Here is a 17,619-nt window from a genome sequence, read left to right as displayed (position 1 = left end):
CAATCTATCTGGCGACGCCTGTGCTGATAACGGAAGAGACCCCCCCCCCCCGAAATAAAATCCTGGCTACGTGCCTGCCACTTGCCCATGTTGATGCGAGTGTGGCAAGAGAGAGAGAAAAAAAGGCGTTCCTCGTTCGTTCTGAACTGGTTTCATTTATGTAATTTTAATACTTTACTTGCAATAAATTATTGTAACCTCTCAAGTATTTATGAAACACCCGGTATACTGTAAGCAAGGTCAATTCTACAAAAAAAAAAAAAAAAAACTGCGAGCCTCCCCTCTATGAGAAATTCTACTGCTTTTCTCAATGCAAATCTTCGTGGTACGATAGCACGAACTGAATGGCTGCAGAGAAATCGACACGAGTCCAAATCATCGCTGCTTCCGTCGCTACGCTACCTGGCTACTCACACCACCACCGTTCCACGCACTGAGCGCGTGCCGGTACGCCTACGCTTTCTCCATGGCCAAATTCCCACGGATTTTCACCACAGGAAGCCGCTTCTACGTGGACGAGGCCCCACAGAGTGAACTTGAATCATGCCAGCAGTGACGTGCAGTGGATTCATTGATTGATTTTTTTTATTATTAAAGTCCACTTTATGTACACTCACCGGCAAAAGAAATGGAACATCTAGATCCTGAAATCCTCACTTCTTTGCAAGTATTTCAGGATCTAGGTGTCCCATTTTTATTGCCTGTGAGTGTACAACTACAAGCCTTTTCTACTCGTAATATACACGTATGTAGGTTACATTGCCTTATGATTTTATCATTTCTGTAATTTAGAGACGCTTTTCTGCCACTTTTGGCTAATCGCGACGATGACGATTGACCATATTTACTTATTTAATTACCGCCTCAACAGAGATAATTCCTCCAATTACAGAAGGCAGATAGGCAATCACGCAAAAGATACGTTTATACACAAAAAAACATAAACAGACCCAATACAATATGATGAAACTGATGAAGGGATTTGAACCCTGGACCCCTTTAATCGTAGGGCATGGTGCTAACAGCTCCGCCACAGTGCATTGATTGGCTGTACTCTTTGTGGCATTCTCAAGATTTTATCCATTTCTTTCTTTAAAAAAATGCATGTCACTGGCAACCCTGAATCGATTCTGTATGATTCCATCCGCTCATAATACATGCTACGGATGAAACTAAACCTTAATGAGTAAAACCACAGATTAGTGTATATAAGCAGATCAACTAAGGCAGAAAAACCGGTGCACGGACCTCCCACTGTGAATCGCCATTCGCAAGAAGTTTTGTAATAATCCGCTGAGAGGCGCTGAGAGCATCACTCGCACGTTTGCTTCCACTTCTTCTACCAAACAGAATAAGAGATGGCGCTGCTGAATTTCACCGCTGTCTAGGTCAAAAACTGTGGTAAAACATTGATTGATTTGCTTTATTTTACTTCGCTTTTTGTGCCACTTAGATGCCATATAGATTATTTAGAAACTAGCAGTGATTATAGTTCTAAAAGTAACCGGCGCATCTTTCTGTTTCAGCTTCTGGACGAGTCAGACACATCTTCCGAAATGAGTGGACGAAGCGGGAAGGGAACCGGGAACCAAACGGAACCGGACATCTCGACCCCTGGAACCAGTTCCAAGCTGTCACGGCTTCAGCAAGTGGTAAGTGTCGCTATAAATAATGTTGGTATCATCGCTACTAGATTTGGGAAACACACCGCCTTTTTTGTCATTTGCAAGAAATCAGGTTTTGTTCCAGCGAATAAATTGGCAAGTTATGATTTCAGAATGGAATTCCTCTATCAATTTCCTCGCTTGTAAGAAATTATGTTTTGTTCCTGAGAGAATTAATTGGTCAGTTCTAAATTTAGCAGGAATTCTTCAAACAATTTATTTCCTTTAAGAAATCAGGCCTTGTTCCAGCGAATAAATTAGGGCAGTTTTAAACTTAGCAAAAATTTCTCAATCAATTTTTGTGGCCAGTACAAAAATTAGCATGAATTTCTCAATCAGCTTTTACATTTGTAAGACATCAGGTTTTGTTCCAGCGAATAAATTGGCCAGTTCTGAATTTAGCAGATATTTCTCAATTAATTTCTTCATTTGTAAAGTAAGCTTTATTCCAGAGAATGAATTGGTCAGTTCACATTTCACTAGCAATTTCTATATAAATTTCTTTACTTGTAAGGAATTTTGTTTTGTTACTGAGAATAAATTGGTCAGTTCTTACCTAGCAGAAATTTCTAAAACAATTTCCTCAATTGGAAGAAACCAAGTTTTGTTTCAGTGAATAACTTGGAATGTTCCCAATTTAGCAGGAGTTTCACATTTGCAAGAAATCAAGTGTTGTTTCAGAGATAATAAATTGCTCAGTTCTGAATTTGGAAGGAATTTCTCAATCAATTTCCTCAACTGGAAGAAATGAAGTTTTGTTCCTGAGAGAATAAATTGGCCAGTTCTGAATTTAGAAGGAATTTCTCAATTTGAAGATATGAAGTTTTGTTCCTGAGATAATAAATTGGCAAGTTCTGAATTAGAAGGAATTTCTCAATCAATTTCCTCAATTTGAAGAAATGAAGTTATGTTCCTGAGATAATAAATTGGCAAGTTCTGAATTTAGAAGGAATTTCTCAATCAATTTCCTCAATTGGAAGAAATGAAGTTTCGTTCCTGAGAGAATAAATTGGCAAGTTCTGAATTTAGAAGGAATTTCTCAATCAATTTCCTCAATTTGAAGATATGAAGTTATGTTCCTGAGATAATAAATTGGCAAGTTCTGAATTAGAAGGAATTTCTCAATCAATTTCCTCAATTTGAAGAAATGAAGTTATGTTCCTGAGATAATAAATTGGCAAGTTCTGAATTTAGAAGGAATTTCTCAATCAATTTCCTCAATTTGAAGAAATGAAGTCTTGTTCCTGAGAGAAAAAATTGGCCAGTTCTGAATTTAGAAGGAATTTCTCAATCAATTTCCTCAATTGGAAGAAATGAAGTTTTGTTCCTGAGAGAATAAATTGGCCAGTTCTGAATTTAGAACGAATTTCTCAATCAATTTCCTCAATTTGAAGAAATGAAGTCTTGTTCCTGAGAGAAAAAATTGGCCAGTTCTGAATTTAGAAGGAATTTCTCAATCAATTTCCTCAATTGGAAGAAATGAAGTTTTGTTCCTGAGAGAATAAATTGGGCAGTTCTGAATTTAGAAAGAATTTCTCAATCAATTTCATCATTTGTAAGCAATCACGTTTTTTTTCTTCAGCGAATAAATTGAGCGGTTCTGAATTTAGCAAGGCGACGCAATACTTCTAGACGATGTACCACAGAATGGAAGCTGATGTAATATGATAATATTTTTCATGAATTAAATGAAGTTTCCTGGGAAACTGTTGCATCCTTTAAACCAATTGGATTCGAGATCGCATATTCTTGGTCTAGATGCGGATTCTTTTGAAATTTGGTGTGTGTCGGGAGAGGGGGAATGAGGAAATGCAAATGTCTTACGAAACCTGCTGGACGTGGTCAATCAGACGAAGAGGAGAGGGAGGTAGGAGGGGGTTAGAGAGGAACAGGATTGAGCTGTGTGCTTTCCAATTGACACATTTCCTCTTTCCCACGATTTGCGATTAGTAGTATTTATTGGCAAGTAGTAAAACAGAAGGAGGTTTCCTGAGAATGTTAAAAAGAAGAATGTGACAATTAAATGAGGAAACAGACATTTTTCGAGCAGAAAGAAGGGGAAATGGCAGGCTATTAGCTACTGTTGTACAATCTACATCGATGCGAAGGTTTACACAACATGTTTGGTGATTATAGCTGTGCTTTGAATGATAAGTTAGCAGTTTTACAGATTCATCTTCTTATCTGCTGAACCTCTAAGTTAGTTTGCCTAATTCCCCTCTTCAATTGCATGAAAAGTAACTTTCCCCCTATCATTTTCCTTGTCCCTTGTTACTCTTCACTTGTCTTTCTCGTGTCTTATTTTCTCCTAATTTTCTCTACTTTTCTCTTAATTTCTTTATTTTTATTCCTCTACTTTTCTCTACTTTTCTCTTCATTTCTTTCTTTTTCTTCCTCTACTTTTCTCTTCATTTCTTCTTCTTCCTCTACTTTTATCTTTATTTATTTCTTTTCTTCCTCTACTTTTCTCTTTATTTCTCCTTCTTCCTCTACTTTTATCTTTATTCATTTTTCTTCCTCTACTTTTCTCTTAATTTCTTTTTTCTTCCTCTACTTATCTCTTTATTTATTTCTTCTTCCTCTACTTTTATCTTTATTTCTTTTTCTTCCTCTACTTTTCTCTTCATTTCTTTCTTTTTCTTCCTCTACTTTTCTCCTTATTTATTTCCTTTTCTTCCTCTACTTTTCTATTCATTAATTTCTTTACTTCCTCTACTTTTCTCTTCATCTCATTCTCCTTTCCCTTTCTCTGCTTCTACTCTCTTCCTCTTCTCTTTCGTTTCTTTTCTCCTCTTCTTCTTCTCGTTCTCTGCCCCTGTGTTCTTACTCTTCTTGTCTTCTTCTTCTCTTTCTCTCCTTTTAATCTCTTCCTCTTCTCTTTTTTTGCTACTCTTCTCTTCTTCTCTTTCCCTACTTCTGTGTTCTTACTCTTCTTGTCTTCATCTTTTTCATCTACTTCTTTCTCTCCTCCCCTTTCTCTGCTTTTATTTTCTTTCTCTTCTTCCTTCTACATTCTCTTCTTCTTCTCTCATTTACTCTCCTTTTCTTCCCAGTTCCTTCGATATTTATGGAAGGCAAACCACGATACCGATCCATATTCTGTTCTTACTTTCTTCTAATGCTCCATTTCTTCCTATCTTCTGCTTACTTCTTCAAGTCTTAGGATGTCTCCTACCATATTTCATCTTCTATGTACGATCGATGATCACAGGCGTCCCTTGTGTGTGTGTGTGTGTGTGTGTATGTGTATTTTAGGACATCTTGGTTCGTCAGTCTGCCTTTCAATTCTCAGAAAACTCCAATCTTTTCCGTTCAGCTTCAACCACTGCAGACAAGTGTCTTTAGTAACTTCGTCCTTGTAGCTTAATCTGCAACTTGTATGTTCCTGTACATCGACAGTATATTCCTTTTCGCTAATTAGCGTCCTCAAACTTATTTCCCTCCGCTTATCTTACTCTTTCTTCGTCTTCTCTTTCTTTTCTCCGCACCCCATCTTACCTTTTTTCGTTTTCTTCTACTTCTTTCGTCTTCTCTTGCTCTTATCTGCCCTTTCTCTGCTTCTATTCCCTTTTCTTTATATTATCTGTCAGTTTTTCCATCTTCTCTGCTTCTCTTTTCCTTTTCTTTTACCCTTTTCACAGCTTATTCGGAATTAGCGAGAGATGAAAGTGTGACCGAGAGAGATCTACTAACTATTTTCCTTAATTCTGAACTTTCAGGTGAAATTTTCATTTTTTTTACTTTTATTTCTTCTATGCCTTCTTTCCCTATTCCTATTTTTTCCATTCTTTCCTTCCCGTCTATTTTTTTCTTCCTCCTTTTCTCTGTCCCTATTATCTTTATCGACTTCCACTCTCTTCTCTTTCTTCTTCTCTTCCTTTCCTCTTCTTCTACTTGTTCTATTTTTCTTCTCTTCACCTTCTCTTCTCTTTTCTTTTTCTATTCGTCTACTTCTTTCTTACTTCTCTTTTACTCTGCTTTCTCTCTCTTTATAGTAATTCTCTCCCGTAATTTCTGATCTTTTATTTTGATTTTTCAGACTTGGGAGAAGGAGAAGAGCGAGAAATCCAAAGAATGGGAATTCCCAAGGGACAAGTTGAGGCTCCAAACCATTCTCGGCCAAGGCAACTTCGGGCAGGTAAGGAAGAAACTTCCCAAAAATGCATGCGACCGTTCCGATCCCAATTCTGTTGCGTTCAGAAAAGACGTACGACAGTAAATTTTTAAATCTAAAATACCGGAAGAAGTTCTCTCTAAGGGTGTGCGGGATTCCGAAAAGTCCGTCCCAATCCCGATTGTTAGGGATCCAGAACAGTCGGGCCATTCCAAACCATCATATTTAAGTCAAGGTAAAGGTGAATTTACACGTGCACATTGCATAGTGTCATGAAGATTTATATGAGGTAGTTAATTTTCGATATTTTCTGGACAAAAGGTGTCTGAAATTTCTTGAAAATGGCAGTTTGTACTCCAGAAATGCCAAAACTAGAACTTTAAGGGAAATTAGTTTGTAGAATTCAAGATTTTTGACAGTGTCTGGAAATTTCGAACATTTTTCATCCCGAAAATTTTCCCAGTTCGTCGGCGAACATTTCCCTTCCCGTAAAAAAAAATCAAGTCCCAAACAAACATTTTCCCACGAGTTTTCAAATTATTCGTCGCCAGAGTCGGGTCGGGGCGTCGCTATTATAAAGAAGAAAACGTGAAATACAACTTGCCCCCCCCCCTGTTGATTCATTAATTTATGTAGTTTATTTTACATCGCTTTATTGCCCCTTTCAGGTAATCGCGAATATGAGAAAAATCATGAAGGGACACTCATAAAGAATAAGTATACCTGGGTCGGGATTCGAACCCGACAACTCTGGCGTTTTAGCGTTCTGTGCTAACAACTCAACTACAGAGGTCACCCGTCCCCACTCCATCTTTGTGTACAAGCCTCGTGTATTTTGTCCATTTGCATCCACATGACCGAAGCAAGCATCCCCCAGAAGAGTAGTTCGAAAATCTCCCGTCAGATGTCATGATATTTTGAATAGCGCTAAGTGACCCAATGACCAGGAAACCTGTGCAAATCACCATAAGCACTATTATATCGCCGATAGCACCGAACAACACGCAAAAACTTTCACTCCTCCGTGTGGCATATGAGGCAGGGCGTGATGCGCATACACATCACCGATTCATATGTGGATGCCGCTCGTGGGCATGGACATATTGTTCCTCCCAGTGAACAGCTGGTAGCTTTGGGCCGAGTCTGCCATTCATTTCCTCCAAACGAGCTTTCTAAAGCGATGACAATGAGCCATCAAGTCCTTCTATTGTTCTTACTAGTTGAATGGGGGAGTTCCGTCAAGGTTACGAGGTGCATGGCAAAAATTACTCTCCTGCCTGCATTTAGCCCATTGCAACTGCAGCGATTCGCCTAGGCTGCTGATTTAATGTAAATGTTTCACCCTAAATGACATCCTGAACTCAGAGCTGGACTGGTCCACAGGGAGAAAAGCTGCAGCGCACGCCAGTGTTGCCAGAATCTGTAAGCACAATTTCCCTTTGCAAGGGGTAAAATTTCCCCTTTTCGCCCATTTTTTCCCTTCATCTAAAGAATTAATAATAATAAATATTATCGTTGATCCATGTTCGTATGTATGTATAAAATGTTAAAACAATTTAACTTTGAAATGCTACGAAGCCAGTGGTCCCGGGTTCGAATCCCGGCCTGAGATGGCTGTTTGTGAGTGTCCATTCATAAATTTCATCATATCATCACTCATCCCAATCTTTGCAATTAGCCACCCACTCCCAAAGCCGGGACATAAGGGTGAATGGTCAATGACCTCCAGGGCCTCCCCGATGGCGCAGTGGTAGCATCTTCGCCTTGTAATCAAGGGGTCCCGGGTTCGATACCCGGCGGAGACACAAGTGGTTCGGATCCCACTTTAAACTGTAGGTCCAGTCCCGATTAGCCTTACTGTGCATAAAGTGGACTTAAACACCAAATCAACCAATCAATCAATAACCTCCAGCCCCAAACGGTAGCCAGATGTGGACCAACCCAAATTCTACCCTTCCTCTCAGAACAAAGTATACGACAATTTTTTTTAAAAAAAAAAATTCTCATTTTCAAAACTGGAATCTCATAATCTTTAATATAATTAATATTGATTCTGTCTTAAAATTTCCCTGAAAATTTTTAATCGAATTTCCCTTTTCACTTAAAATTAGTTCCAAATTTCCCTTCATGTGGCAACACTGGCGCACGCTCGAAAACAAAGATTCAGCACCAAAGAAAGGTCCAAAGAGAGAAAGAGTGAAAAAGAGAGAAAGGGTTGGTTTTAGAGATAGAGGAAGAGAGAGAAAGGGATAGTTTCAGAGAGAGAGAGAGGGGGAGAGAGAGAGAGAGAGAGAGAGAGAGAGAGAGAGAGAGAGAGAGAGAGAGAGAGAGAGAGAGAGAGAGGGATGGTTTCAACAAAAATTTCTCCAAAAGCTGTGTACATACTTATAAATGTAAGCAAGAAAGCAGCATTTTCCACGACACTATAAATCCGCCCGAATATGTTTCTGTTATTTTTATGTTGTGAAGATCTGTTAATGGTGAAATAATGTATCTTTTTTACCTTAGCCTGAAGGCTAGATGCACGTGATTGTAGCACCCAAATAGATTTGATGCCGATTGTAATATTATATTCCACTCCTCGAATTTTCACGTGTTCTTGTGTGTGTAGAAAGAAACTTGCTAAAGAAAGTTGTGAAAGTGAATATTCATAATAAGTAATGGATTACATACTTAATTGAAAAACACAAGGTTCCAAAGCAAAAATCATGATGATAAACACGTTTGGAAATGTCAGGGAATTTCATAATCAAAAAATCGTAGCAACCATGAGCTACGTTTTTTAAGCACTTGATGCGAAATATACGAATATTACTCGTCTCAAACGCAACCTGGGATAAAGAAATAAGAAACTACTTACAATTTTTCGATTTCAGGCTTCAGCCATCTTATTTCAGTAGTGGTCATGATAATTTTTCACCTCATTCTTTATTGATATTTTTTCTTTCCAGAATCGAATACAAGTTGACATAATTTCTACAAAGTTTTATATTAACAAATTTGAATAGTTTTTTACAATATTGTCTGATTTTAACTTATTATTGAATAATTTGAAATAAAATAGGTTTTAAAAAAATCGCTACTATGTTGGGATATGGTTTGCTATGGTGAACAATAGATGGCTCTGGACGTATGAGTATTTTTCTAACATTTTTCTTTATTGTTTCTGAATGTTTTACTGTGGTGGAAATGAGTTAATATCTTGTCTTTTTTTACAGAATGTAGAATTTTATTTGAAATTGAGAAGATAAACCACATGTAGGAAGATAACAAAGTTTAATTTCTAATTGCCATAAAGAAAAAAATATGTAATTTCCTTTTATAGAAGGAACAAGAAAGCTAAAATTTTCTTGCCATCATTTGCATGATATTGATATAATGGCTTTATCACACGCACTATGCAGAAGATTTCTACACAGCTGCCATTCGAACAACCATTAGGATTTCTCCAAAGTCACGTTTCTTGTTTACATTAGTTTAGTTCTTACACAGGATAGAGAATAGATTCACACAGAAACAGATAGTGACAGAAAACATAGAAAGAAAAGGAGATAGAGGGAAAATGAAAGAATGAGAACAGAGAGAAGAAGAGATAAAGAAAGGGAATAAAGAGAAACAATTTAAGTAAGAAGGAAAGAGATGAAGACGGAAAGATAGAAGACAGTGAAAGAAAGATGGAAAACAACAGAGAAGGCAAGAAAGAAAGGGAAGATGGAGAAAGAGGGAAAGAAGAAGATAAGGATAAAAATAAAATATGTAGTGGCAACAAGGGAGATAAAAATAGATAGTGAAAGAAAAGGAGGGAAGGAAAGAAACAAGCAGAACCCAAGTTGAAAATATTCAGCCAACTCTTGACCCCAGGAAACTGTCTACGATTTCGAGGCCCAAGCACATAGACACGAGAGCAAAATCGAGACAGGACATCTCGACACTATCTCCTTAACGACTAAATCAGCTTCCGCCATTCGTCAGATTCCTGAACGTCTTTCTCACAGACACGGCCGTTAACTTGAAGAGTGGAACTACAAGCCACGGTCTTCTGCCCACGAAAAGCGAACACGGATCCATGGTCCATCGAACAGGACCAGTTTTTCTCTCTCTTAATTCACGAAGTAAGGAGAGAAAAAGATAAACATTTGTTACTGACAGAACACACGTTTTGCACACAGGCTGATCGAGACAGTTTAAAGACCGGGCCGTGGGGAAACGGTTATCACAGCGCGCTACGACGCCAGGGGACCAAGGTTCGAATCCCAGCCTGGGCATGGGCCTTCATTGCGAGTGTCCCTGTGGGGGTGGGGGCCTAGGGGTCGAAATCCCTCTCATTAATTCAGTAAAGTTTTTGCATTGAATATACCGGGTGATCCGTTTGAGATATCAGAAAAGTGAACCGTTATCTACAAGAGGTTAATCTCCGAGCAGCTTGATGTAATATAGCAGAAAGGATGTAAGTTTCGAATGAGTGGCGGCAGTAGTATGCATGTAATACTCGGAAAATCTCGCATACCATACGACATACTGTGTGTGCTGTTGTGACTTAACCACCACCTTTGTTACCATGCACAGTAGCGCCGCCATGTGGCTGAAGTCTGTAAACCTCCACTCACTAGAAACGTACATCCTTTTTGCTTATATTACAACAAGCATATTAACCTCTTGTAGATAACGGTTTACTTTTCTGACATCTCAAACGGATCACCCTGTATAATCACACAAACAATTGGTTAAAAGTGTACATTAGTAAAAATATAGCTTCAAGGTCTGTAGTAAGTGATGAAGAGCCATACATGGACCCAGCCACACCCTAACACCCGCACAATTTTCCACACGAAAGCACAATTTATGGTAATCTTGGAGCTAAATTTGCTCTTACAGCCCCCCCCCCCCAGTTCAAGAGTTCTGGATAAACCCCCTGCGTTTTGTCGTACATCTTTGTAAACTTGAAGAACATTATTATACACTCTGTATATGTGCACCATACATGACACACCCTGTATACATGACAGCAAACTGTTACTGTTATTTTTTTTAGATCAATCTTATTAGAAATGTAAAATCTATGTAAGATTTAGAAATAGTATTTGATAGAAACTGACCGTGAGTGTAAGCAGTTTTGGGAGCAGTAAAACACTATATTTCTGGATGGAAAACATAAAAATCAATTATTTATTTTATTTTATTTTAAAAGTGCTTTTAAACTACCGAGAACAACTTTTCAGCCTTAATACAGCAGAATTACATGTTACATGTTACAAGGTATCCAAAACCACAGTATTGGACAAGAGAGCATTTCAAAATATTTAGCAAACTTAAACTAAAACTACAAGAATTTTAAAAATGTATTAAAGAATATACAATTGTTACATTTCAACTATAGAACTATAAAATATTTCTTAAATAATTATCCTTATATATGAAGTTGAAATTATTTTAACAACATTATCAATATCTATCTCACGGTATTCGAATTATAACTGTTTATGAGATACAGAACATACTTGTTATTTTTGTAGTTCTTATGAAGACATAATAATTCGTTATTTCCTCTCAAATTGTATGATTTCAATTTAAGCCATATCATTCAAAGATATTTTGGTACCATAAAATTTCCCTCCAAGATTCCTTCTATATAAGATAGCAATATCGTGAAATTGAAGCAAATTATAACGGTAGAATGGGTATCACACAATTATGAAGCATTAGTTTAATAAAATATCACTTTGTATCAGAAATTAACATTTATAACAATAACTCGCGTACTTTCTACGTGGCCTTTGGCCACGTTTTGTACGCTCGCATGCGTGACCTTCGGCCAATTTGTGGGCGTAATCATATTATAGATGGGATAAAATGTCTGCATGTTTTATTGGATGTAGGGGTTCACTAATTTTAAAAGTTTAAAAAGTAACTTTGTGTGTGTATGGGCTCTAATAAGGCACAAATATTCAAAGCATTATTATCTATTTTCTTAATAATAAACTGAGTAAGTAATAACCGTTTCAAGATTATTAGCTGGATGTCTTGCATAAACGAATTCAATAGCGACACTAAATTGGAAATGCAATATTTACGTCTTTTGTCATTTTCACATTTTTAAACGTAATTGGAAAATTATTGTCTTCCTTTATTTCCCTCAAATTCCTGCCTTGCCTCTCTAATAAATTCTGACGCTTGAATTTTGAAATACGAAAAGTCTAGCATATTTCACTTACAGTAGTTTTCGGGGTGATAATAAACTTTCTTTAAGTTTCTTAGCAACGTCCGTTTCCATGGTGAACAACAAGTACCGGAAACTCTCTAAATATTTGTTTGTTATTATATCTCTAAACATTTAATTAAAACAACCACGATGTAAATATATTCGCATTGAGTTTAGTAATATAAGTACCTATACGTAATTGTACCTGGGCTGAAACTGCTTATGTAGTAGATGTCACCCTTGTTTGAAGCACCTTTTCTAACCAAAAGTTGATTCATCTTTTGTTGATCTGTGAGAAATATAATGTATCTCGACAATAAAGAATTGAAGGAAACAATGTGCAAAAGAAATGCCCGTGGCAACGGTTGCTAAGGACGTGAAAAAAGGGCATTTTCACCCTTAAGGAAGGGCAAAGTGAGCGATTTCTTAATTTTCTCGGCCTTTCGGGACGATTTCATGGGGGGGTCGTAATCGGGCATTTTTCGCCTCCGGGGCTTCCTTCATGGAGAACATTTATGTCAGTGAGTCAGTGAGTGAGTGGTGGGATTGAGGCTTTATATATATTGGACAAGCGTGTTCATTAGTTCGTTTACATAGATCTCGGCAAGACACAACCATATCGAAATATACACACAATGCCATCTATTGAGGACTTCTGTAAGTGTTTGCATATTTCCACGGTTTCGGGCTGTAAGCGTTATTAATAAAAGTAGTTTAGTGTTCTCCCCCCCCCCCCCCTTTAGGGACTGAATTTCGATAAACTACTTCTTCTGGGTGCTTATGTCAGAAGAGGAAGGCATCCATAAACTTTGGGGTTTCAAGGTCCATTGGGTTAGAAAATAAGTCTTCTTGACATAGTTTTAAAAGTTTTTAAACATGTTTCAATTTTTTTTAAAAGAAAATAACTTTTTGTTCTTTGTAAAAAAAAAAAAATTTTGACACCCTATATAATGAGCGATTTCCCATATATTAACACTAAATGTATGAGAAATGTCGGTTTACAGACGATAAACGCGCTAACATGGAGAATACGTCGCTGGGATTGCGGTTTGGCAAATACCTTTAAATGGAGTCAAGCGAAGTTGTAATGTATGTGCATAATGGTTGCCTTTGTCTTGCAGGTGTGGAAGTCAGAGGCGGACGATATCTGCGGCTGCGAGGGGACGAGGCTAGTGGCAGTGAAGGTGGTGAAGGAGAACGCCTCCACCAAGGAGAAGCAGGACCTCCTGAGGGAGATGGCCATCATGCAGCAGCTGGGGTCGCACCCGAATGTCGTCACCCTCCTCGGGTGCTGCACGGAGAAGGGTAAAAGTTTCATCCAGTTCCATCCTACGTCCACGGAAGGGGTGTCATGGGTGACCCTTCACCAGGGTGCGAAATCGTTTAAGACTGGTGGGGGGAGAAAGATCTTAATCTACAAACCCCCTCCTCTACGAACATACATATAAATTTGACGATATACATGTTTGTAATGCTATTAAAAGTAAAAATTAATTACTAAATTAAAAGAATATATTAGTATTATTATTATTAATTACACATAAAGAAAATAAGTTACTTTTACATATATATCAGATATTATAACGTAGCAAACTACTTCCTTTACTAACTCGTTAAAGATGTTAATAAATTATGAAATACTAGTTCTTATTTAGCTTTCGCTTTATGTTAATATAAATCAATTAGATTTCATAGTTATTATTGTCTTGCATTCTTGTTTTAATTTTATTGTTCGTATTGATGTAGATTTGATAATAATCTCTTGAGAGAGAAAAAAGCATTGAACACTCACAACTACACTAATTTGTGTGTGTTTTCGATGTTATTCTTACTAAAGTATACTTGAAACTAAAAGTAATTGCTTATCTTTTGTTTGTGGGAACAAAAAACTCTCCCCTCGGAATTTTTTTGTGGGGGGGATATTTGAGGCCAAAATTGTTGGTGGGGGAAAATCCCCCCGTCCCCCCAGGATTTCGCACCCTGTCCTTCCCGAATACACCCAACTCTTCCACGTAGTGCACCCTGGGCTGCATTTTGCAGACTAGCGAGGCTGTGGCGCCTAGTCCTACGGCCAGTATAGTACTTTACGGGGCTTGTGTTTTTGACCATTCATCCATGCTATCGTATCAACATTCATCCTTGTCGTCCCGATTAGCCAAAAGTGTCAGAAAAACAGAGTAAAATAACCTAATTCTATCAAACCGAACGACACGTGCCGCTTGTGACTTCTATCTGAAAGATGCCTGGGAAAACTACCCAGCCAGAGCGACACGCACGCGATAATAAACACGTATACCTTGCCGCGTAGCTTCCGTTTGAAAGGTTGCATTTACTTTTGAAGGCTCGTTTCTAAGTTATTCATGTTATTCTATGTGGGGTGGCCCTTTCTGAAGATATCCAAATGTCAGACTCAGTTCCACGTAGTACACCATGAGCTGCATTGTTGCAGGCTTACGAGGCTCTGCAGTCTGGACTCACAGCCAGTATAATCCTATGCGGGACATGTGTTTGGTGTCCCGTCCAGGTATGTTTCTCATCGTCCTTTCATCATTCATCCTCACCTTCGCAATTAGCCAAAAGTGGCAGAAATGCGAAGTAAAATAAAAACAAATCAATCATTTATATTGTCGTTTCACGTTTTTGGATGTAACGTTTCGGAAGATTGATTGATTTGGTTTAATTTACTTCACTTTTCTGCCACTTTTGGCTAATCGCGAAGAGTGATGATATGATGAAATTGATGAAGGGACACACATAGAACACCCAGCCCGGGATTCCAACCCGGGAACCCTGTCGTCGTAGCACACTGTGAAAACCACTCTGCCACGAAGGCCTCTGACTACCAAAAAGGAAGATCGGTCATATTCTTCCCCCTAGGAATATGTTGACATGCCACCGACTTCAGTGGTATCTTTAGAAGAGAGCATGGTATTATCATATTCCATTCATTCATTTTCACTAACAGCTCATAATTGAAAACAATAAACAATTGAACAATCACATGTGAGAAACCGGAAACTTCACACCTTCCGATACTCTTATGTAAATGATGCTAAGCACGAACTGCAGTTGAACGCGTAGGAAAGGCAATTAAATAATTTAACGACGAGTTAATAAACCCAACTTTAATAACGACCATTAATAACGTTAGAAAGCACAACGGCAAAAGCTTTCAAGATATCGTGATTCGTTTCCACACGCTGGAAGCCAGCCCTTTTTACTCACATCTAAATTCATTACCGCGAGAAACAGAAGAATATCTCTTACCAAACAAAACTAAGAGCAATAAGACCATTCTTTCAACTTTCCGTTTACAGAACATAACTTCTTTTCACTCCTCTGAAGAATTAGATTGTCTTGCCGGCTTCATCTGGTAATTCCTTACACAATATTAATACACTCTTACGCTGATGACACCTTGCGGCAATGATCAGAACTAGTTACGTATAAGCAGATGGGGATGTTTTCCGATGGGAACTTTCATGAATGAATCACAAGATTACATCACAGGAAACTGATCCTAAGGTAATAAGTTGCGAAATATTTCGGATGGAGAGCGAATCAGATTATATGGACGTAATATTTCTGGTGAAATCTGACGTAGACTTATTTGACGCATCAAATGAACAATGGGTACATTTATAAAGCCCAATGCGACCAATAATATTTACAACTGGAGTTAAAACAAAGACAACGACTTAAGTGGGAGCAAAATGTCTGATTTAAGTCCACTTTATGCATAGATAGGCTACTTGGGACTGTACCTAAAGTTGTAAGTGCGATCTGATCAGCACTCAATGTGGCTCAGCCGGGTATCGAACTCTGAACCCCATGATTACAATGCGACTACCATAGGCGTGAGCAAGGGCGTACCAGGCACCCACTAATGTGTCCTCAAAAATATAAAATGCAGAGACAACCATTGAAACAATGAAAATAATATCCGTGTTTTAAAAAGTAAGCAAGCAGTTTCCTTGCATTTGACACGCACCGTTAAGTTAATAATGATATAATCATTATACAGTAAAACCTCGTTAATCCGGACTAATGGGGGGGGGTAAGTTGACCCGTTTAACGAAAGTGCGGATTAACTGAAATAACCTAAAAGAACAGTAGAAAGTGCATTAAAACTCCGTTTATAGCAACAAAACACGTTTATTACGGTGTATTTAAAAGGCATAGGCCTAAATACACTATACAGTAAAGTACAAAGTCTGCGGGAAACAGAATTTCATCAGTGGTTGACTGTCTTTTCTTTGGGAAGTTCTCTTGTTGACTTCTAGCCACATTTAAAACCTTGCATTCTGATTTTTTGCCTTTTACCTGTCCGGATTAAGCGAAGTCCGGCTTATCGGGGTCCGGATTAACGAGGTTGTACTGTAATAGTAATTATTATTAGTTGTTTAAAATTTAATATTTATTATTATGTTTTCATTTATTTCCGTTAAATTTTATAATTGTTTATTGTTATCCTCTCTCTCTTTCTCGCTGTCTCTACAAAACATTGTGATATTGTTTACTAATAATAATCAATAATAACGTACCAAAAAATATGTTTTTTACTTTATACGTCGCACAGAGTACTAACTATCAAGTGACCAGGACAATATTATATTTTATAATGTAATGTGCATTGGAAAACGTGGACCCCACTTTAAACTGTAGGTTCAGTCCCGTTTAGCCTTACTGTGCATAAAGTGGACTTACAACACCAAATCAATTAAGCATTAGAAAACGTGGAAAACTGAACCTACAGATGTATTTGATGAAAGGGATTCAGCTGTAGTAATATAGACTTGTACTTATTTAGCTACACGCGGCATGAAGCCGGGTTTGGTGCGGGGCACATCCAGCCGCTAACACTTTACGAAAATCGGTTTCTCAAGCACGCTGACACCACTAAACTTAACCTTCACGATTAGAATTCTAACACCTACGTTGTTATAAAAAAAATAGATTAGGAGGCCAGGTTTAGGGTAATTAGCAACCCATTTTCGCTATGTGTTAGCGGCTGGATGTGTCTCTCACCCGACCAGTATCAAGGTGTTATAGTTGACTATTAGGGTAAAACTAATAAAATATATTCAAAGTAAATGTGCTTGTGTAAAAATTCATTTAAAACAATCGTTTGTTTGTGTTGGATGTACTACCACCATATCGATACCAACTATTTTTTTCACTCGTCTCTATTTTTCTTAGTAGTAAGCATACATGTCTGTGCAACTTATCATTTTCGGGGACATGCATTTGATTTCCATACAGTTTTCTAACTTAATCATAGCAGATCTGCAGAATGAAATTAGTTTCATTTTAAGGAGTAATTTCAGAAACTGTACATGCGCAGTGTTGCCACGTGTAATAAGAAAAATGTAATATTTTGCAGAGCCCCATCTGTTGATCATGGAATACGTCATGTACGGGAAACTCCTGGCTTTCCTCAGGGACCACAGGACCCGACAGGACTACTATAATTTCTCTGAAGATTCCGAAGCTCTGACGTCCAGGGACTTGACGCTTTTCGCTTACTGCGTGGCGAAAGGAATGGACTACTTGACATCGAAAGGGGTAAGCAATTTAGCTACATTTTCTTTAAAGCTTTCGAAAGCTTCATGTGTTCAGAAAAGTTTGTCGGTTCCTCACAC

The 17,619-nt window shown here is 37.9% G+C and overlaps 1 protein-coding gene across 1 annotated transcript in view; it reads left to right on the top strand.

Annotated features, from left to right (window-relative positions):
* LOC145997436 (uncharacterized) overlaps positions 1-17,619 on the top strand; it is a 178,959-nt gene that overhangs the window by 138,108 nt on the left and 23,232 nt on the right. Inside the window, exons 3-6 of the mRNA XM_083134473.1 lie at positions 1,527-1,652; positions 5,704-5,802; positions 13,099-13,282; positions 17,361-17,542. Of these exons, the coding sequence (XP_082990599.1) occupies positions 1,527-1,652; positions 5,704-5,802; positions 13,099-13,282; positions 17,361-17,542 (591 nt within the window). The remainder of the gene's footprint in view (positions 1-1,526; positions 1,653-5,703; positions 5,803-13,098; positions 13,283-17,360; positions 17,543-17,619) is intronic.

This window comes from Lepisma saccharinum, chromosome 13 (assembly GCF_977018435.1).
Source record: "Lepisma saccharinum chromosome 13, izLepSacc3.1, whole genome shotgun sequence".
NCBI classification, from domain to species: domain Eukaryota; kingdom Metazoa; phylum Arthropoda; class Insecta; order Zygentoma; family Lepismatidae; genus Lepisma; species Lepisma saccharinum.
This window is presented reverse-complemented; position numbering and strand designations above follow the sequence as displayed.